The 22837-nt window shown below is 45.3% G+C and overlaps 2 protein-coding genes across 5 annotated transcripts in view; one reads left to right on the forward strand and one right to left on the reverse strand.

The window, feature by feature from the left end:
* The window catches only part of LRMDA (leucine rich melanocyte differentiation associated), a 603331-nt gene that overhangs the window by 437536 nt on the left and 142958 nt on the right, over positions 1–22837 (forward strand). The gene's annotated exons all lie outside the window — the stretch shown is intronic.
* On the reverse strand, positions 3035–9123 carry LOC128350441 (uncharacterized). 4 transcript variants are annotated; one of them, XM_053308781.1, is made up of 3 exons: positions 7968–9123; positions 5806–5933; positions 3035–4919 (listed from the first exon to the last, which is right to left on the reverse strand). In XM_053308781.1, the coding sequence occupies exons 1-3, from the start codon at positions 8359–8361 to the stop codon at positions 4893–4895; spliced, it is 549 nt and encodes a 182-aa protein (XP_053164756.1). In that variant the 5' UTR covers positions 8362–9123; the 3' UTR covers positions 3035–4892. The 4 variants fall into 4 exon arrangements, with proteins under 4 accessions (XP_053164756.1, XP_053164755.1, XP_053164754.1 ...); XM_053308780.1 differs by lacking the exon at positions 5806–5933; XM_053308779.1 differs by having other exon boundaries at positions 3035–5933.

The following is a 22837-nucleotide window of genomic DNA, read 5'->3' on the forward strand; positions in this document are numbered from 1 at the left end:
TTTTTATTCATGGGCCAGTTATTAATAAAGAAGGGATGGAATGCAATCAAGTTGTTTCCTTAATATCAAATTTTTATAAGTTCACTTTATAATTTATCAAGACCTGATTCAATATGTGTAATTGAAAGTTGTAAGGTAATTTAAAATGCTTTTCTTATTCTTTTGTGAATAATCCAGGCGATATAGATCATTTTAGCATGTAATCTATACATATTTGGTTTTTTATGATTATATTGGTAGATTTATGGGTCTCTAAAATGATGGCTATTATGAGTCTACAACTGTATTTAATTCCTGACTTTCTAATATGCAATCACAAATCAATAAACCTAGCTGTCTCTTCACCTGATTCACAAGCTATTTAGATTCTGTGACTTTGCCCTGATGCAGCATGCTTAGAAAAAGGGATTTGTGTGTGTCTAGTTGCACCATGTTCTGGATAGGGATGCATATTCAAATACATGCCCTGTTAAAAGTGATGTAATTATGGGTGGGCGGTATTAGTTGGATGTACATTCTGATGCACATGTAAATATTTCTCTCTCTCTTGAAATAACAGAACTTTATTTGGAAACTGCTTAAAAGTCGGGGGGGGGGAAACCTCTGTCAAGAGGGGTCTAGGTGGAATATGGTTTAGGGCAACAAGTATCTAAAAGGCCACAATAGAAATAGCATCTCTGAAGTCTTAAACAATTGCTTGCGGGTGGTTGTTGTTGTTGTTGTTGTTCGCACTGACATTGGCATTTATTGAATCTGGGTCTTCCTATGAATTTTACCATAAAATGCTTTGTTTTCTACACACACACATTTTGAGCACAACCACCAGAAGTTAATCAACAACAGCCTGCCAGCTCAGAGATTTTGCCTTAGCTATGGCTTGGACAAACATGTCAAACAGGCCCTCCCAAAGAGCAGCAGTTGGGGCAAGATGTGTGGTTGTCAGGATGCCACATTACCTGGTTGCTTGGGTGACCCTGTGGAGTCAGGAGAAGGGTGTGGCATCCTTCCTGTGGGGCTTTTGTTCCCTTCAGGAAGCGGAAGGGATAAGAAGGGTCCAGGCTGCTCGGATCCCAGTGGGGTTGAGAGGCAAGGCAGGGAGAACTGCAGGAAACAGCTCCAGGGAGACAGCTAGGTTGGGTGTGGCAGGAAACAGGGAGTCAGGTCAGGAAGGGGGCGGGGCTGGAGGTAGGCTTTAAGCCCTGTCAGCTCTGCACTGGCGTATTTAAAGATAAGGCAGCTGATGATGAGGGATTGCTTCTGAGTATGGTAGTCAAGGGTTCTCCAGGAGAGGGAACTGGCTGAATGCAGCAAGCCAGGAGGAGGACTCAGGTGAACAAACTAACCTCCTTCCCCGGCTGTGCATGACACTGCCTTTTTTTTTTTTTTTTTGGTGCTTACCCAGTCATTCACGAGTTCAGAAAGGGCTAGGAGCCTACCTTGTCCCCTGGGAGTCTGACAGGGGTAAGGGGACTGCTCACACACAAGAGGGCCAGGGTCAAGCATGAAATACTGGAATATTCAAAAGTGCTATATCTTCTGCAACATTAGCTTTCCTGTTTAAATGCAAACCAATTCATTTTTCACCAACAGTGTGGAGCACTGGCAAAGACTAAATGTGGAAAGCTAATTCAACAAGGATACACATAACAGGCACACAGCCTGGAGATCAAGATTGGTCTCAGTGCAGCACTGCAGAGAAGCTATTAGATTCATTAACATTTAGTCAGCAGATATGGAAAAAGGGGGGGGGGGCACAGAGAGGAACTGAAAGACCCACAAAATTCAATGGACCAGAGAGACAAAAGTAAGAGGGGAGCTAGATGCAAGCAATGAATTAGGTGAAGAGTTTCAAAGTGATTGCCTTTGTCACATTAAAGAGTTGTCTACAAAATCTCATTGAAATTAGGTGGTTACCCAGCACATTGTAACCAAGTACTGTCATTGCTAGATCCTTTCTGAATATGAAAGCAACACTGTTCCTTCTTTGTTTTTCGTGTCCTGAGTAGCAAACGGTATGATTTTCTGACTGAAAGTGTCCTATTCCAGTCTATTTTAATTCGCGGATGCCCAAGATGAACAATCTGTAGTGGATTCATTTCATCTTTCATTGTATTGAGCTTTCCCATAGTTATGCTTCATACACTCCACGTTCCCATTGTAATTCTGTCTTTGCCGCTTCAGAGTTTCTTTTCCCGCATGGCAACATCAGCCACTAGATGTCCAAAAGGCTTTAATCTAACCATGTCATAAACACCATCGGTACTCTGAGAGATCCTCAACTCTTCCTCAGTAGCATGTTGAATACCATCCAACTTGAGGAGCCCATTATCCGGCACTACATCAACAATCATTCTATCTTGTCTATCCATGTGGTTTTCTTGGTAAAATACAGTTTACCATTGCCTTCTCCTGCATAGTATGAAATGATACCTTTGTTGTTGTCACTACCATCCTTCCTATATCGCTGCTGCCCAATATAGGTGCCTGCTTGCTTTAGATGGGCAGCTGGGATGACCTTCACGCCTTGGGTGAACCTCCTGAGAGTATACCTTTCGGTGTATTTCGCTCATCCCTCCCAGGAACACCCCACTACCATGATGAAGCAGCATAGCAGGACTTGGGGGGAGGGGAGAAGGGGATACTCTTGCAGTAATAGTTGTGAACAGATAGTAGATGTGTTAAAATTACATAGGTGTGTCCCTAATTCCATCAGCTAAATGTTCAAGTGCATGCCATTCCATACTGCAAAGTGTTTTTGCAGCTCTGCTGAATTTTAATAGCAGTTTGCTGTGTGGGGCTGCAGTTGAAGAAACACAAGTGCACCTCCATATTGGGCATACAGAAGATCGTATGTGTCCATTTAGTTCTTTATTTCATTCTTTCTTTTGTGATGCATATCTACAGCGCCTGGTTTTGCAAATCTTGGTGTGCCTTTTTCTGTTAATTTCTGAATATCGGTAGGCCTGCAAACTGAGGGCTGCTTCCCACCTTACATTATTAGCTGTACATCTGAAAGTATACATTGTCCCCAGACCCCAGGCAAAGACGACACCGACACAATTTGTTGGGTGAATTGGTCATAACTTTATTACAAGAATCAACTGTGAGCAAGCGAACTTGACAGTCATGTTCAACCACCCAGACAGTGCGGGGCCTAGCATTGGCCAGGTTTGGACCCCGAGTCCACCCCTGACCATGCTTGGGCGACACACCCTGGCTCAGGAGAGCATCAGGCACTGTCCTGATCCGTCTCCTTTCAACCAACCCCCAATCGAGGGTCTGGAACCTTCTAGGCTTTGCACACCCCGGACTGCGCAGCCCAAGGATCTGCAAAGTCCTGAAGCCGGTTCTTGGCAAGTCGTCCTCCCTGGGCCGCACAAGCCACAAGGGAGCGACTGACCAATCACCAATTAACTCGTCCCAAGGGTGCTCACCGAAGTTAAACCCAACTATTTCCCACCAAAACCCGCACTGTCCCTGCCCGTCATGACCTGCCTAAATAACTGCACCCTTAACGCAACAGAACAGAGTAGGCGGAAAAAAACCCAACCAATGCCAATCTGTTGGAAGCAAAAAATTCCTACTCGGCCCCCAACAGGGCGACCAGCCACTAGGCCTGCTCTGCTACCAGGGTGGGAGGGTGGGAAAAAACTCGGGCCGAACTGAAAAGGAAGGGCGGGGAGACGCTGATAACGGCCGTCAAGCCCCGCCCCTCCGGCCCGAGAACCAATCAGGCGTCTTCCTTGCCTGTTGCCGGGGCTGGGACAAATCGCCCTCCCCAGGCAACGGGCCAGAGGAGGGGCATTGTCCCCAGACCCCAGGCAAAGACGACACCGACACAATTTGTTGGGTGAATTGGTCATAACTTTATTACAAGAATCAACTGTGAGCAAGCGAACTTGACAGTCATGTTCAACCACCCAGACAGTGCGGGGCCTAGTATTGGCCAGGTTTGTACCCCGAGTCCACCCCTGACCATGCTTGGGCGACACACCCTGGCTCAGGAGAGCATCAGGCACTGTCCTGATCCGTCTCCTTTCAACCAACCCCCAATCGAGGGTCTGGAACCTTCTAGGCTTTGCACACCCCGGACCGCGCAGCCCAAGGATCTGCAAAGTCCTGAAGCCGGTTCATGGCAAGTCGTCCTCCCTGGGCCGCACAAGCCACAAGGGAGCGACTGACCAATCACCAATTAACTCGTCCCAAGGGTGCTCACCGAAGTTAAACCCAACTATTTCCCACCAAAACCCTCACTGTCCCTGCCACACAGGGAGGTCAGCCTAGCTTGGCCTTCCTGCCCCACCACTCCCCAACAACTTCCCCAAGCCCCCTCTGAATATTGGATAGGTACAAATCGCAGCCCTGAACAGACAGGTGGACCCCGTCAGGCCTAAACAAGTGCGGCAATGAAGCCGACAGGCTGGGCTGTGCCAACACCCAGCCCCCATCCTCAAGAACGAGCCGGCCAATAGCCTTAGACGCCTTACGTCGAGCTCGTTCAACCCCCCTTAGAGAGTGCACCCCGCGCCAAACTCTGCGCTGGAGCCACTCGACCCACACAATCCTCATCCCTGGAAATCTATCCCGCAAGGACCCAAAATCAGAAGAGGCTTGTTGAATGATGGAGAGACCTGATCACTTGCCCAAGTCATTCTCACCCAAATGCACGACCAAAATATCCGGACAGGAACACCTATCAACATAATCTAACAGAGTTGGGAGTAACTGTCCCCAAAGCATCCCCCGCATACCCAACCAAGACACTCTGGACTGCTGTCCCAGACCGAGTTGGGTCCCAAAACGTGAGGCGCTGGCCCTCTTGTATGCCCAAAACACCAAGGAATGGCCACACAGGAGTACTCTCACAGGAGCCGCCGCCCCGCCAGCACCTCTCACCGGAGCCGCTGCCCCGCCAGCACCTGTTAAAAGAACAAACAGGTAACAAACAGCCGCAACTGTGCCGCTTTAGCGCACATAGCGTAAAAAGGCATCAGACTTCCACCATCCAATCCTCTGCACATCCCTCGCCTCCAAACCCAGGCCACTGGCTGTAGTAGCCGCCCCAATTCTAAAGGAGTGCAGGCTAAACCCCAAGTCTGACACACCAGCACAGGCCATAGCCTTCCTCAGAACAGCCCATAGCTGATACTGGGTTAAAGGATCCCCCCTCTCATGGACAAATAAACACCCAGATGCCTTGGGACCACCTGCTACATACTGCCATAAGGCCATCACTGGACACATTCCCGGGTCCGAGGCAGCATGGAGCCTAATCACCTGCCCCTTCCCCTTCTGATCAGTTTTGGAGCTACGGAGTAGCAACGTGACTCCCCTACCCTCAAATGACAAATCCCCAAACTGCAGGCAACGCCCCACAGGCGAATGCCTACCCCGAGGCAAAACTTCACTGGGTCTAAAAGCCCCAAAAAAGTAAACCAAGGAGGCAGCCTTCATTAACGTAGCTTCCCAAGGGGAAGAGCAACAGACAGGTAAATGGCGAATCAGTGCAGCCACCACGTCCAAGGTTAGTGGCCTCCTTTTATCCGGGCCCCTGGGCTGCTGCCGCGCCCACCCCTCCAGCATGCGTTTAACCCTAGGATCACCTGTAGTGTCCTGCACCCCCTGCACTTGAGCCTCGAAGGCCAAAGCGGAGACGTAGCCTCCCATGGTCGAGACCGCCTTACCTGCCCTAAAAAGAGACACCAGGAACTGCATAACATGTTCCACAGGCACAGGCCATGCTTCCACAAGGCCCTCTTGTCTCCTAAACATAGAGAATGCCCCTACCTTCGCCCGATAACTAACCCTGGTACTGGGCGCCAAGGAGGCATCGATGGCCTGCCACGCAGCTACGCGCCAAGCCTCCATAGGGCTTCCGGCATGACCTCCGGGTCCCGCATAGCCTCTGGCGCCAGTTCCCGAAACCTGTCCAACTGAAACCGAGACAGGGCATCAGCGATGTCATTCTGAAGCCCTGGAACATGTCGTGCCACAAATAAAATGTTGGCACGTAAACACTGCAAAACAAAAGCTCTAACCAAGCCCATGACCCGAGGGGACCGTGACGTCTGTGAATTGACAACCTGCACTACTGCCTGATTGTCGCACCAAAACTGAACTGTGGAGTTAGAGAACTCCCCAGCCCAAAGGTGCACTGCCACCACAATGGGGAACAGTTCCAAAAAGGTAAGGTCCCTAGTGATACCGGCCCTCTCCCAACCAACCGGCCAACACCCATAACACCAGCGCCCACGAAAATAAACGCCAAACCCCGCTCCCCCAGCCGCGTCCGAATGGACCTGCAGCTCTGCCTCAACTAGCTGCTCTGCCCTCCAGAATGAAACACCATTAAATTGCTCCAAAAACGTGCCCCATACTGCCAAGTCTGCCTTAACCCCCTCCGTAAGCCTTACCCTATGGTGAGGAGCCCGCAAACCGGACATCAGGTCGCAAAGGCGCCTCAAAAATGCCCTCCCGGGTACCACCACCCTGCAGGCGAAATTCAAATGACCTACCACCACCTGCAGCTCCTTAAGGGAAACCTTTCGCGCCACCTGCATGGCCCCAATAAGACCCCGCAGCGTCGTCAACTTCTCCAACGGGAGATGCGAACACCCAACCACCGTATCCAACTCGATACCCAAAAAGGACAGGTGATGTATGCGGCGGTACTCGCCTGGAGCCTTCTTCGGGACAACTCCCAACGGGGAAACCCTCAAATTGTCAAAGGGGGGAAGATTGAAAGGCCCAGCCACCCTCCCGGCAGCCGCCTCCTTACCTATCTTCCTGGCCACTACCACCTCCATCCCTTTAACCGATTTAAGGTTATCGGCCATAAAGGCCACCCTATGAGATAACGTTGGAATCCTAAAACCTTCTTTAAACCCTGAACTCAACAAGGCAGCGGCCTCCCGATTAGGGTAGCCTATTAACAGCTGCTCCAAAACGTCCAGTCTAACTGGGCTGGGCCCCTTTACCCGAAGGGTGTGCGGGAGGGCCCCCCTTCTTGCCCCCATCGAACCTTGGCTTAGATCCTGCCCCGAAGCCACGAGCCCTGGGGCACGAAGAGCTCGGGTGCTTGGCACCACAGATGCTACACACGTGTCTAAACTTACAGACCTGTCTTCCACAGCGGTCACTGCGATTATACTCCCAGCAAACCGACTGGGGTTGAACCCATGGCTGGCCCGCAACAGCAGGAAAAGACAGTGCCGCTGCCTTGGATAACAGATGCCCGCTGTCCGATCTCTCACCGTCCACTGGTCGCGTCGGCGACTTGATGAGAACCCACAGCTCCAAATGAGGCGCATCCCATGGCAGGGATGGATCCAAAGCGGCTCGCATCCTAAAATTCTCATCATATCGGACCCAAGCACTGCCAGCAAAGTCCGACACAGCCCGATGGATAATGTCCATATACTTAACTAACGCCAGGGCTCTGGCCGGCTGTGCCAGAATGACCACCCCCATATAAATCGTAAAACCCGAAAGCCAGTTATTCCAGGATTTCTCAACTGGCTTACGCTTCGTCACAGCGTGGTCTTTACACAACTCACCCTCCTTATGCTTTACCTCGGGTTCCCTAAATAACAAGGAGAATATGTCAACGTATTCCCCTTTCAAAATCTTCTCCTTAGTGGCCAGTAAAAGGTGATCCCCCAAAGGCAACCCCACTGCCCCATACGGAGAATGCTGAGGTGTAGGCATAACCCCCCTAGGATACCAACCTGCACCCTGCATGGGTGGCAACCCAGGTCCACTGGAAGCAGGCACGACCCCTTGCCACACCTGCTCAGCCACCCCTTGCGTACTCGGCCCCACCCCTGGCAAAGGACCCACCAACCCACCTGGGTATGTATGTGTGACCCCCCAGGGGGCAGGGCCCCAACCCCCAGCGGCTGGTATCGGCCAGGGAAACCACGGCCACTGGCCGGTACTGCCGTGTGGTGCAACAGATCCAGGCTCACCCGGCTGAGCAACAGCTGACATCTCCACCGCCGCCGAAGACTCCTCCTGCTGCAATGCCCCCGGAATTGCTGCCTCGTCCAAAACTACCACTGGCACATCACTCGGGCCGCTTAGCCTCTCCTCCATGGCCTTCAGTCTGACAGATAAAGAATCAATTAACTGAGTCCTTGCGGCCCCCCTCGTCCGAGTTCTGCCCCCCTTACCAGAAGGCCCTGCCCCCATATCTGATGGCAGCGCCTTGGCCCGCTCCAAAGCCTCCAGCCGCTGTATCATCCCCTTAATGAGGGTCATTTCCCCATCATCCTCATCCGACGATGAAGACTGGGGTGCAGGACGCTTCGGAGGCTTGATCGGCTTCCCCCCGGCTTTCCCTTTTGCCTTCCTGGGAGGCATGACCACTCTACCCTTATTTGATTTTATTACGTACGAAATTGCTCAATACTCCTTCTGTCTCTACTGGTTTGGTTATTTATTTATTTATTTATTTATTTATTTATTAAATTAATAAATTTATTTATATATTTATGTATTTACTTAATTATTTTATATCTATCTATTTATTTTTAATTAGATATATCGACTAATCCAAAACAAGCAGCATTCCCACTGATCACAACCCACAGTGCTAGGCCACACTCCTCCCCGGCAGCCACACCCAGAAGGCCCAACAGAGACAGAGGGAAAAAGCCTTAAGAGCTGTCAATCACCCGGGCCTGTAAGAGCTGTCAATCACCCGGGCCTGTCAGCCCGGCAACAGCCTCCCAGGGAGTCCCTAGCACCCCCTAGTGGGCTCGCAGCCCAAGCAACCAGCAGCCTAGAACAATCCCCCCACCCGGGGGCCCCTCCAGGCCAATCAGCCCAAATACCGGCCGGACCGCCCCCCCACCGAAGGCTAGATCGCCACTGCTGCCCCACGTGGCCGCAGACTCGGCCCAACACCCACAATGCCGCCGCTGCTGCCGCCGTCAACCCCCGACCCAGCCTCCCCACAGGCCGAATCGGCCGAAAAATGCCACCGCGGCCGCAGCCGCCGACCACCAACCCAACCGCCCGGGTCCCCACTCCCCTACGGTCCGAGTCCGGACTGCCTATTAGGGCCGAACGGGGCCCCAGCAAACCACTGAGAGGAGCTCGGGCACAGAGCTCCTCTCTCGTCAAAAACTCGGGCCGAACTGAAAAGGAAGGGCGGGGAGACGCCGATAACGGCCGTGAAGCCCCGCCCCTCCGGCCCGAGAACCAATCAGGCGTCTTCCTTGCCTGTTGCCGGGGCTGGGACAAATCGCCCTCCCCAGGCAACGGGCCAGAGGAGGGGCATTGTGGATGCAACATGTATCATACAGGTGGATTAATCAAACAGCTATAGTTGGTTGGCTGCCAGCCTCATTGAGCATACATTCAATTCAGTTCTGCATAATGTGTGAAATGACCCTCAATATGAATTGAATCACTAATGGTGATTCAATGGGGTGGTGTGTATGTCCAGTATCTAGTGAATACAAAAATAGTTGAGTCTTTTCTTTAAAATCTGAACTAAATTGGAAACATACAGTTATGCTGAAATGCAGTGACATGAAGTTGTGTGTCTGGAATAATGCAGTAAATTAACTTTTTTTTAAAAACCCCAATAAACCTCTTCAGAGATAAATCATGATGTCTAAACCTTTTTCCCCCTTTAATTACAATCAGGGTTTTTTTTTCTAAATCTATTACACCCCATAGGTCAAAATGATTTACTTCTCTATTTTTGGACTTGTGAGTTCTATTCTACTATTGCCAGTGTGTGTTCAGCTGTGCCAAAAACTGAGCAGGTCTGTGGTTCCTTTGTAACATCAAAATGAAGACATTTGTCATAGAGATTTATTGTGGGACAGCTAGCCAGATGGTTTGGGTATTTTACAAGTGGGCTGTTTAGGTCATGAACAGCTCATCTTTTAGTTTATAACAACAATATTGGCATGTGTATGAAATTTGGAGCGGGGGGGGGAGTTAGTATTCCATTCATTGTTGTTGTTTTGAACACCCCATTTGTTTCAGGAGAATGCCCCACACCACCACCATTTTCATTCCCTGTTAATTTTTGTAGTGAAGAGGGACAGGGAATGAAAATGGTGGGGGGTGGGAATTCTGAAACAAATGGATCATAGAACAAATCAATCCAGAATTTTCACTCTGCACAAATCAAACCAGAATTTTCACTCTGCACAAATGACCAAGCTCAAACTATCATACTTGGGACGCATTATGCGAAGATCCAGCTCCCTTGAGAAGTCCATAATGCTGGGAAAAGTTGAAGGAAAGAGAAGAAGAGGATGACCAGCAGCAAGGTGGATGGACTCGATCACGACAGCAATGAATGCACCACTGAGAGACCTTAAAGGCCAAGCTGAAGACAGATCATCCTAGAGATAATCTATCTATGTGGTCACTAAGAATCAACACCAACTTAATGGCACTAATCAATCAATCAATCAATCAATCAGTGACTATTATGTCTTCCCCCTGCCCCAACAATGCCCCAAATGTTGCATCAGTCCAGGATATTGTGGGGAAGAAACATGACAGCCACAAAGAGACAGCTGCTGGGAGGAACCCTGATGCTTCTGTTCCACATCAAAAAAAGTTTTAAAAAGGAAATAAACAGGTCTGTCACTCTGTTGCCCTACAGAACAAGCCCTCACTGTCCCCTTCATTGACAGTGGGCACAGTTGAACTGAATGGCCTGTACACTATTCAGCTTATTTGGGCCTAGTAAGCATTCCTTTTGTGATGAATGAAAATTGAACCAAATGGGCTTAATTCGGTTTAATTTTCCATTCATTTCAGTATGAATGCACAACCTTATCAGCTACATAGTAGAATGATCTTTTTTTTTTTTTAGCAGAAAAGCAGAAAGTATTAATGTAAAGGCAGATTGCCATTTTCAGGAAGAAGAGAGAGTCATAACCAATTCCACTGATTGCATTCTCATTATAACATGGCTTCCTGTTGCTTTGCAAAGAGGCAAGGCTCATTTCAGACATACTGCTGAAGAGTGTACTCAATAAATGACCCTCAGAGGGGCCATTGCAAGATCTTAACTCTATTTTTCCCCTCATACCAAAGGCCTTTATTCTGCCAGGTCTGTCCTGATTCAGCTGGAAAGAATGTTTTCCAAATGCACACAGCACACCTCGGATTTCTTTGGAACAGAGCGCTCTAGGCTTTCATTATGCAGAAATTATACTGCAATATGTTGATTAGTGTAGGTTACTAATTGAACTTAAAGTGCATTCTAATGTTAAATGAGATTTCCCCCTAGTTTCTATGACACACAATTCTGGGGTATAAAAAATCCAGGATATGCACATCTTTTGCGAGTAGGATCAGAAACTGGCCATTAGTAGACAGAATCCACCATGGGAGAAGGCTACTGGTGGCTCAAGGGTGCTGACACTTTTCATGCCACCAGATGGGAGGACAGCTGGTCTATGAGAGGAGAGCTAGTCTTGTGGTAGCAATTATGAATTGTCCCCTTTACTAAGTTGGGTCTGCCCTGGTTTGCAATTGAATGGGAGACTACACATGTGAGCACTGTAAGATCTTCTCCTTAGGGGATGGGGCTACCCAGGAAACAGCATCTACATGCTTGCATGCAGAAATTCCAAGTTCCCTCCCTGGCATCTCCAAGTTAGGGCTTAGAGAGACTTCTGCCTGCAATCTTGGAGAAGCCGCTGCCAGTCTGTAAGCTAGATGGACCAATGGTCTGACCTGGTAGAAGGCAACTTCCTATGTTCCAGTTTAAATTAAGGAGTGGCAGCAGGCACACAACTGGGCTTGGCTAACTGAGCAAAGCTAGATAAGTGAGGAAGAAGGAACTATGGGGGTGTGGATCCCAGTGTGTGACTTGTTGGCAAAAACACAAATATCCTCTATTGCTTCCAGCAACCACACATGCAGTCTCTCCCTAGTTCCTTCTTTCCTCCTTGGTTGTAAGATGTAGGGAGGAGGCTCCTTCTTTTAAAATAGACAATTTAGTGATAGCATACTAAATGAAGTTTACTGCATTTTCATGGTGTCTCACCATTCCCTTCCAATGAACAAGAGAGGATATTGTGGTGTTCCCAATGTCTGTCAGCAACAAGTTATTTCTGCAATCCATATACCATCAGAAGACCTGTGTGAAGAGCCTGGTAGGTGTGACCTGTTTCCTGGAATCCTCTGGACTTTATCCCATTATTGCTTGACCCTTGTGGAGATGTGAGATTACTTCTTCCCTGCCCCAAACAGGACAACATTCATAATGACTGCATTTAAGGCAGTCACACAGTATAATGGTAATATATATTTGAAACATATGAAAGCTAGTCCTGTACAAAGTAGAGGTGTGTGTGTGTGTGCATGTGTGTGTAAGTCTCTAGGCACTTTACTACAACAAATTTAATACATTAAAACATATATAAAGTTTAAAGTTAAAACAAACAATACAACTAAAAACATCAGCTAAAACTTCAACTAAAAAGCTTGGCTGAAGAGATGTGTCTTCAGTTGTTTCCTAAAATCCATCAGGGCTTTTCAAACAGTTTGCAGGACAACCCTTGCCCTCCACAATGAGATGATGCCACCTGTGGAGTGAAAATTCAGGGCTTTGGATTGCAAGCTGCTTCTTATGTGATACTTTTCCCCACTTGTGTGTCAGTAGTATTACTTCATACCTAGGATATATATAAGAAGATGAGTTTCAGCATTACACCATTATAAACCCTGAACAGTCTATTGGTCATGCAATTGAAACCGTCTGTCCAATCTTCCTGAACTTTTCCAGACGTCAGTTGGGTGGTAAGTGACACCACCCTTCCAAATCTGGTGCAGATCAAGTGAACCAAATGGCCTGAATGCAGATGTAAAATGAATGAAATGCAGACATTTTAAAATTGACCCTTAAACTCTAGAAAACAATGGTTGGCTACCTTTTTGCCATGAGATAACATATCTTATTATGTTTTAATCAGTGTTCCTTCTAATAGGGATTCCCAGATGTTGTTGACTACAACTCCCAGAATCCCCAAGCAAAATCTACTACAGCTGGGGATTCTGGGAGTTGTAGTCAATAACATCTGGGAATCCCTGTTAGAGGGAACATTGGTTTTAATGTTCCTTTAACTGCTTTTAAAATTCAGGTATGTGCTGAAGCATCATCCTGTGTTGTTAAGAAAAAAATATCCATCCAGTATTTCCTGTGTTATTAGCCTCTGAAGTCCCCATAAAAGAGAGTAAAACCAACTAAGGGATTAGTGGTCTTGCCTACTGTGGGTTCTGAAGCCAGATTTGAGAGGGCAATTCCTAGAGAGTGAATTCCTTTTTCTTAACTTGGCTTGATAAAGAGAGTCATAGGGCTACTTAACTTCAGCCCTCCTGCAGATGTTGGCCTACAACTCCCATAATCCCTGGCTATCGGCCACTGTGACTGGGGACTGTGGGAGTTGTAGTCCAAAAACAGCTGCTGGGGGGGGGGGGCTAAATTGAGAAGGCCTGGGAGCAATCTGATACTTCTGTAGTGAAACAAATGCTTTCTTCTCTTTCCTATTCTTTTTGTGGGCTTTTGTTTTCTCTAGGGATATGCAAACCGGTTCAATATCAAACTGGCTCGATATCGAACTGGTTTGATTTGAAGGTTTGATGTCGAGCCAAATCCCCCAGTTCGGTTCAGCGTTGAACCAAACCCCCCAAACTGTTCGGAGGTCCAGCATACATGAAAAAAATTATTTGTTTGTTTTTACTTACCCCCTCTGGGAGGCTTCTCTGAGGCTGTGGGGGAGGTCCCCAGAGGTTCTCCCTCCCCCCACCAGCCTTCGTTATTTGTTAAATCACCCAGTGTGGGTGGTCTTCAGTCCTTTCCGGGCCTCACCCCCATCACGGTGGCTATTTTGGAGGCTGCAGCATAGGCATAATGGGCCTCCATGTGGCCTGGGTCATGACAAGGCAGCAGCAACGTTGTGGTATGCCTTCCCATGGTACACAAAGTTGCAGTGAGGTGGTGAATGGACATGTGAGGGCAAGCAAGGCAGTGTTGACATAGCAAATGGACCTACAAGGGAACACGCTGTGGAAGCATGGTGGCAAAAGCCTTGCAAAAGCACAAGAGGTGATTGCAGACTATCTTTGAACATAGAGATTCTCTATCACAGGTATGCTGCCCCCATGAGCAACTGTGATTGTGCTACTGAAAAGTAACATTCTACATCAGTGGTATACTGCCTATGAATATTGATTTGATTGATTGATTAAGTGCCATCAAGTCGGAGTCTACTCTTAATGACTACATAGATAGGTTCTCTCCAGGATGATCTGTTTTCAACTTGGCTGTTAAGGTCTCTCAGTGGTGCCTTCATTGCTGTCATAATCGAGTCCATCCACCTTGCTGCTGGTCGTCCTCTTCTTGTTCCTTCAACTTTTCCCAGCATTATGGACTTCTCAAGGGAGCTGAATCTTCGCATAATGCGTCCCAAGTATGATAGTTTGAGCCTGGTTATTTGTGCCTCGAGTGAAAAACTCTGAATTGATTTGTTCTATGATCTATTTGTTTGTTTTCCTGGCTGTCCATGGTATCCTCAAAAGTCTTCTCTAGCACCAAAGTTCAAAAGCGTCAATGCTTTTTCTATCTTTCTTCTCCAAAGTCCTAATTGGAGCCTATGAATAAGATGGCTCCAGTTAGCCTGTACAGGTAAGAACCACTGTTTCACTTATCATTTCCAAAGTACCCAATCAGATTTCCCTTTTTAGAAAGCCTGAAAATTCAGTAAACCCAAAATCTTTGGATATGGATATCCAAAATCTTTTGGGTAAAGACTTTGTACAGGCTCATATATTATGCTGGTTTTACAGATGTGGATCCCTGAACCCACATTTTCTTTTGGTTTTTCAGTTCAAGACTGGAGTGGAGAGGGATGCATCCTGGCAAAAATTCAACAGGTGCAGCTTCCTCACTCACTTGCTAGAGGTGCCCTAATGAATTTCTGCCTAATGCAGCCCTACAAGATACTGTGTAAAGTCTTTACAGTTTATATGGCATGGAAGCTAAGATGAACATCTTAACGAGCAGTTCCCATGCTTTTTAAAGCATGAGTGAACATTTAAAGCACTTTAATGCTCATCTTAAAGATTTTTAAAATTACTGAATAGTATTTTAGTATGTTCACAATGCTGCTCATAGATTCTCAACAATTTATTTCTCATAGCCTCCTCTAAGTGGCATACTGTTACCACATGTCCTTGTGAACCTCCAAGTGACATGGGTCAGGATATTTCGGATGATGGAAAGTGCACATCAAAACAACAAGGCAAGGGATGGAATCTGGTACCAATAACTAATTAAGCATTCATTTGGGGAATAAATTACAAAAGCGGGGTCAGGTGGAGGAATAAGTGAGACCACTAAGGCACTTTTAATCCGTTTTGCAAGCAAACTTCAATATGTTGCAGCAGACGAGATACGATTTTGATTTGTAAACTGCTTTTCAGAACTAGGCAGGAAAGCTCTAAAACCACTTCAGTCACTCCCATCTCCTTCCATGGCTGAGTGGAGAAGTGGTGGCAGGTGTCATCATGAGGCTGAGCAGCAACCAAACACATGGAGCCGGAAGGCCAAGAAAGCTCTGATTGTTCAGGGGGAGCAGGTATAGCTGGCTGGCAGCAGCAGCAGCAGCAGCAGCAGCAGTATTCCAGTGACAGAGCTACCAAGTCCAGGGAGGAACATGAAAAAGTTAAAATAGCAGTTGCTGCTTGGCTTGTTCTCTCCTGAATTGCTTTGTTTGTATGTCTCTGGGGGATAAATGCTGGTGTGTTGGGAATGTACAGATCATTTACACGGCATGCCAGTACGCAGCTAGATCTGCATTAATTCACCGTTCCAGAATATTTAATAGCTAATCATTTGGCAGCTTAATCAGATAATTATATGTAGATTTGTTTATATATTAATGGAGTGGGTAAGCATGCTATCCCCTTTGTTCCCTAAGGTGCCTTTCTTTTTCTTGCGTGGCCTTTACTACAGTGTCTGTGTAACATAAAAGGGGAAGCGAGAAAATAAGACTGAGGAGGTGGAAAACTAATGATTCAAGAAATCACATAGCATCAGATAATTCTATTTTGAAATCACAGCAGTGACTCCCAGAGGCGTAAACTTCCCAAATTACTTGTGAAAAACCCCTTTGAAGGTACTAGAAGAAACCCAGGAGCAACTTTCTTTTTTTAGTTGTGCCTAATGTTTCCTAAAAAGACATGTCACAGATATTAAATATATCTATTTAATTTCATAATCCAATTTTTCTGACACTTATTGAAGGGAGTTTTCTCTTGCGCTTGGGTTTCAGAGAATGACTCTCTCAGCTACTTAGTGCAGTCCTGGTGTTTGCTAGCCAAAGAAGTGTGTGCAGTTCAAGAATGTCCTCATAGCCATCTTTGTGTGCCTTTGGCGCCATCTTTATTATTGAATATGGAACTATGTTTACTATCAGCCTATCACTGTACATATTACAAATATGAGTTGACCTGCCACTGCTAGCATGACTTCACATTGACATAACTTACAGCTGACTACCTTCATAAACACCAGCTTGTTAGGAATCCAGAATCTAAGTATCTGGACTAAATGGATCTGAGAGGAATTATTGCACGAGCTTGCTTCAAGTGAGCAGATATTACGTGTGGCACAAAAGACTGTGTAGCATAAAAAGGTGATTTGTGTAATTTTGTGGTATCATGGGATATATATGTCTGTTAAAAATGGATAAAATTTATTCCTCTGCATTCTTTCAGATTAGTTTCAGTAGGAATTTTATCTGTAAACCTGAAATATCTCTGTTTTTCTCTGTGTATCATGTACTCCATGGTTAACAATTTTAATTTGTTTATACTATTGTTTTTATTGTTTCATGTATTTTAATCTGATTTTTAATAGCTTGAATTTTGTACACTGCCTAAAGATGTACATAGCAGGTAGCATAAAATATGATAAATAAACAAACAAATACGTGCATCCTAATTCTGAACCAAAAATTTACACTCTGTACTTTTGAGGAGGTCCTGAGAAAGTCTGGGGGGAGCTCATTGCTGGTTGGCAGTGAACAGTTGTCTTTTATTCCTCCCCCACCATACATACAATTGCCTGTTTGGTAGTGCTGGTCATGGCAATAGTGGTGGTGTATAGCTTTTCTTGTCAGGCAGTGGGTAAGTTCAGACATCATTTGGAACCTCGGTAGCAGCCATGCTCCATATGACCTCCCTCAGCCCTGGGAGCATGCACTCACCCCTCCCATCCCCACACAAGTGCTTGCTTCCTTTCTTGCTTAGCATATGTCAAGATTGTTCACAACATCCAATCTCAGCATCTTGCGTTTCAGAAAACCCAAGCCCCAAAACTCACTTCAACTTGATTGGTTTTGCTGTGTAAATCACATTGAGAATTTTTTTGGAAAGATGTAATATTCTTAATGATATATGTTATTCATTTGCTTTCTCAATTCATTTGCAGTTTGGAGGGGTCACAGCCACTCTGAAAAAAACTTTTACTTTTTTGACTGGATTTCATTTATATTTGTGCTTGGCATATTAATGGGTTATACCTAATGGCACAGTGGGAAATGACTTGACTAGCAAGCCAGAGGTTGCTGGTTCGAATCCCCACTGGTATGTTTCCCAGACTATGGGAAACACCTATATCGGGCAGCAGCAATATAGGAAGGTGCTGAAAGGCATCATATCATACTGAGAGGGAGATAGCAATGGTAAACCCCTCCTGTATTCTATCAAAGAAAACCACAGGGCTCTGTGGTCGGCAGGAGTCGATACCGACTCGACGGCACACTTCACCTTACCTATCTTTTGCATTATTGGATCGTCTGGCCTCACTTTCTTAATAACATATCTTTTTCCCCTTTGACTTTATCTCTGTGCGGGGATATCACTTTATGTATCTGGTGAAGTGGACTACATGGTTCACAAAAGCTAATGCAACAATATATGTGTTAGTCTTTTAAGGTGCCTAAAGGGCACTTGTATTTTCTGCAACAGATTAGCATGGTTAATCTATGCTGCTGCCCTCACACTTTGGAATGTGCTTCCGGCTGAAATAAGAGCCTCCCCATCTCTGGCAACTTTTAAAAAGTTTTTAAAGACGCATTTGTTCACCCAGGTTTTTAATTAAATACTGTTTTAATAGTTTTAACATTGTGTTAAAATTTTTAATTGTTGTAATGTTTTGACTTTTTCTGTTGTCATTTGTTTTGTTTTATTGTAAACTACCCAGAGATGTACGTTTGGGGCTGTATAACAATATGTTAAATAAATAAATGGTTAGCCTTGTTCTCCATCATGATCATGATCATCACCACCACCACCACCACCAATGATGAACTTTGAGTATAGGTCCTAGTTCAGAAACTTTATGGGCCCTACACAATCATGCAAATGAAGGCAACTGTGTGTATAAGTCACATGTGGAGATACCAGTTCATACAGCTGATATCTTCACTTCATCGCTGCTGGGCTGCAAGACTACCTGTGATTCTGTGGTGATTGTATAGGGACCAGCCTGTTCCTTCACAAGACCTAGGCAGTTTTGATGTAGTTTCAAATTTCTCCTAGAGCAGTGGACCCCTGGATAGTATGGAAGACCTGAGAGGGAATGCAAGCTTCCAGTGTGACAGGATTCTGGATCAGGTAGATCCTTCCTCCTCTTACTAGCCAAGACTCATAGGATGCATGCCCTCTAGGAAAGGATCCCCATCAATTCGTATGAGATTTGTGAGCTTGCCTGTCCTACTTTCCCCATCACTCCAACCTGATTAAGAAAGAGATGCTGCTTTTTTCAAGTTATGTGTTTCTGGAGGCGTCAAAGATGTCTTATTCTATTCCCTTTTCCAATGCCAATGCTGGATTAGTTCCCCAAGCCACAGTACTTGCATACTACAGCAGGCTGCATGTAGACAACTCCAAAGGACCTCTGTATCATCTGCTATCTAGATGCTTGGTGGCTGATGGACAGGAGGTAAAACAAGTTTAGAAGGAGGCCAAGCTCAAAAGCTAGGCAGAGCACTGCTCTAGAGGGACCTTAGGTAGTGTATCTCAGTCTTTTTCTATGATGCAGAAACCCTGTTCAAAGCAGGCTTTTTGGATCTTGTCTTGTTTTTTTGCACCGGACATGTGCTAAGGATGGCAGTTGTAGAACCCTCTTGACAAAAAGGAACTTTACTTACTGTTTTGAAAGACCAATCTCAGCAAGGCATTAAGTAGATCAGAATGTTAACATCTAATGTGGGTTCCACAAAATGAAAGGCATAGAAGAAAAGGATCAAGATGGTATATTTTACTGGACCATCTCTATTCTTCCTTCTCCTCCTCTAAGCACACACCCACAATAATGTTTTCAAAATATTATTAAAAATATAAGTTTAATTTCTTCTCTGCTTCACCTGGCTCCTGAACAATCACTGGACAGTTTCACCTCTTTTTATAGCTCCTGCCAACCCTTTAGCAAACTAAAGCAGAGTTTTGTTTTATATTCCAGTAGGAAGGAAGTTTTGAAAATACTAGAATTTGTTATTCTTTTCCAGATAGGAGCACAAAATATGAAGCCAGTCCATAAAAGAACGAGGGCACGATAATGTATTTAAATAGTGGGGATGAAATATTGTGGTAATTTGAGTGGATAACTCACTTTAAGTACGTGATTGGCTGATGAGTTTTGACAGGCAATGTCACTTCAAGAACATTCAAATGAGTGAATTGCAGAGGTCAGGCCCAGCAGCTGATTCAAAGATCCTGTTACTTTGCCTAGTAATGGACTGATGTTAGCCAGGAAAAAAAATGACGTGCAATTATGTGGTTAACTTTAGCATTTAAGAAGGGGTGGGGGTGGCTTTGAAAAACTTGTAATATAAGAACCCGATCAAAACATCCAAAAAGCTTTACGTTTTTCTTTTATCTTCTGTATGTGTGTATATATATACCCATCTGATTAATGATGGAGTTCAATAAATTACAAGGCAAAAATAATAAAATGAAGCTGGATAGAGTTAGTTTATATTCACATATGTTATCTATTTAAAATTTGGATGGCTTTGGAGAACTGCTGACTCTGTGGGTTAAGAAATATTGGTGTCATTTCAGGGAGGGTGGAGAGGCCTTAATGCTATACATTCGCTTGCATTAATTTGACATGTTGAAAGGGAGCCTGCTTTGATTTGTGTTTTGAAATGGACTAACCATTGGTTTTATAGGAAGAGAAGGCAAAAGGTTTCACACAGCATGTTCCAAGCTGGTCTGTAAGTTGCCAGTTGTGTATGCCTATACATAGTGTCTACCTGTTCAGGTGTTTCATTCATAGACCCGTGGTTTTAAGTCAGTCTGCCTTGAGGAAACTTTTTCTACATTGACACGAGCCAATGATCCCTGCGTATTACCCACGGAACCCCAGCATATTGTAAAGGATATTACAACCATCTTCTTGGCTGTCACTGTTTTCTTGTTTGATCTGACCTGGAACACACTCAACATCCCCTGCAGCTTCACATTGCCAAGAAAGATGAGTAATGAGGGGCAAGGTGTCTTTCGGGAAAACTCGTTCATCTCTACTTATCTTATCACTGATGAACCCTGATAAACTTCTGAGGAGTCTGAAACCTGCCTGGAACACCGTTTTGAAAACCACTCTAGTTCTCTTCAGATAATATTCTTAAAGGACGAAGTACTTGGATACAGTGTCTAAAGTGGGAATGGAAATTCCACCCCTTGGCCTGTCAATCATTTCCCCGCACTCCCCCCTCCTGCAGCACTCACTCATGCTTACAGGCTGTAAGCATGATGGTAGGCATTTCTGTGATCAGGAGACTTGGGCACTTGAGTCTCCGGATTACGGAAGTGACTGCCTGCCATCACACTTAAAGCCTTCACTGTGCAGTGAATGCAGTAAATGTGAGCAATGGGGAGTGAACAAAATGGTCAGTGCACCGATAGTGCGTACTCCTATACACAGTTTCCTAAGAATCACATCTGAATGCGGCTTCTGCCACAGGGGTTTCTGTAAAGCAGATGCTTGATTTCATCTTTTGAACATGTTAATATTTGAAGTTTAGTTTTTCTGTTCTTTTAGACATTATGGTCAGGGGGGAAATGCAGGAAGGACTTAAAAAAAAATTGATGCCATGTGATGTTCCAATTTTTACTTCAAGTTCCTTGTTTTTATATATATTTGTATGTCCACTGGTTCCCTCCACATCCCTGTTAGTTCTTTCTAGGGTATGAAAAGGTTTTCCTTCTGCCATGTCTCAGTTTGTATCCCGTTATGACATTTTGCAGATTTGTGAATGGTAAATTGATAAGATGTGCACATAGAACTTGATTCTGTGTCAGATGGAATTATGAGATGCCCTGTCCTAAATGCTCAACATATATACAACAGACAATCTCTGTGGGATGCAAGTGACTGAAGAATAACTCTTGTATGTTTAGTTGTCCCCCACCCAGATTTGCTCATTTACATAGCCCCTGTCTTCCTTCATGCACAAAATGTGCTATTCTCTTACAAATATCTCCCCGTGTTAATAGTTCCGCATAGCTTTCAGAAGAACAGAGTTACCAGAGAGCTCCAAAAACAGAATTGATAGACTATAAGAAGCCATTATAGCTGAAAGCTTAAGTTTGTTTTCCACACAAATGTAAAAGGCTTACCAACTTTGGAGACATTCAAGAGAGACCTAAAAGCCCATCTTTTCAGCCTGGCTTTTAATAATATTTAATTGGTATTAGATGGTTTTTAAAATGAGTTTTATATTAATATTTTAACTGTTTTTATTTTGTGTTTTATGTGAACTGTCCTGGACCATACTGGGATGGGTGTTATATAAATGGAATGAATGAATGAATGGATGAATGAATGTAGGACTTGAATTTGCTTGTCTTAAAGCCCAAAGGCATTTTATCATCAGTGACAGGGAAAGCAGAACTAAGAACTGAAAGTGTAACATTTACATCATTCAAAAGAGTGCTAGGCATATAATGCAGTCCATTTGTTTGTTTGTTTGTTTGTTTGACACATTTATATGCTGCCCCAAACTCGCTTGCCTGGGCAGTTTACAGTAAAAGAGTACAAATTAAACAAAATTAAAACCGTTTAAAATTTAAACCAATGCTAAAATCTATGAGTCTAATTAAAAACCTGGGTGAACAAGTGTGTCTTAACCTCCTTTTAAAAAGTTACCAGAGATGGGGAGGCTCTTATTTCAATAGGGAGCACTTTCCAAAGCCTCAGGGAAACAATAGAGAAGGCCCGTCCCTGAGCAGCCACTAGATGAGCTGGTAGCAACTGCAGATGGTCCTCCCCAGATGATCTCAATAGGTGGCAGAGCTCATAACAAACAAGGCGTTCTTTTAAATACTCTGGACCTTTCACTCCAGGGTGGGCAGGGTTAGGGGTAAAGCTAAACAATTGCTATGGAGGAGCTTACTGGTAGCCAAGAAATTAATATTACGGCAATCAAAATCTCCCAATCCCACTAGGAGTGAGGATTGAGTGCATGGCCTGCTTGAGTTAGCAGGACATGAAAAATGGGACCTCATAAAAGTAAATAAATTGGATAAATGGTTGGAAATCTGGGGCAATTTCCCTGAACTATTCTTAGAATAATAACCCCTCTGATCTACCCACATCTACTGCTGCAACGGTGTGTATCCCTTCTCCTCTTTCCTCCCTCCCCTTCTGCTCTCCTTCTCCCTCTTTCTCTTTCACTCTATCTCTCCTTTCTTTTCTCATCTCCCCTCAACCACTGCTGGCTCGGAAAGGAAAGGGCGGGCTCAGGGGCAGGACAGGGGGGACTGGGAAAGATGCTTGTAAAAT

This window comes from Hemicordylus capensis, chromosome 3 (assembly GCF_027244095.1).
Source record: "Hemicordylus capensis ecotype Gifberg chromosome 3, rHemCap1.1.pri, whole genome shotgun sequence".
NCBI lineage: Eukaryota > Metazoa > Chordata > Lepidosauria > Squamata > Cordylidae > Hemicordylus > Hemicordylus capensis.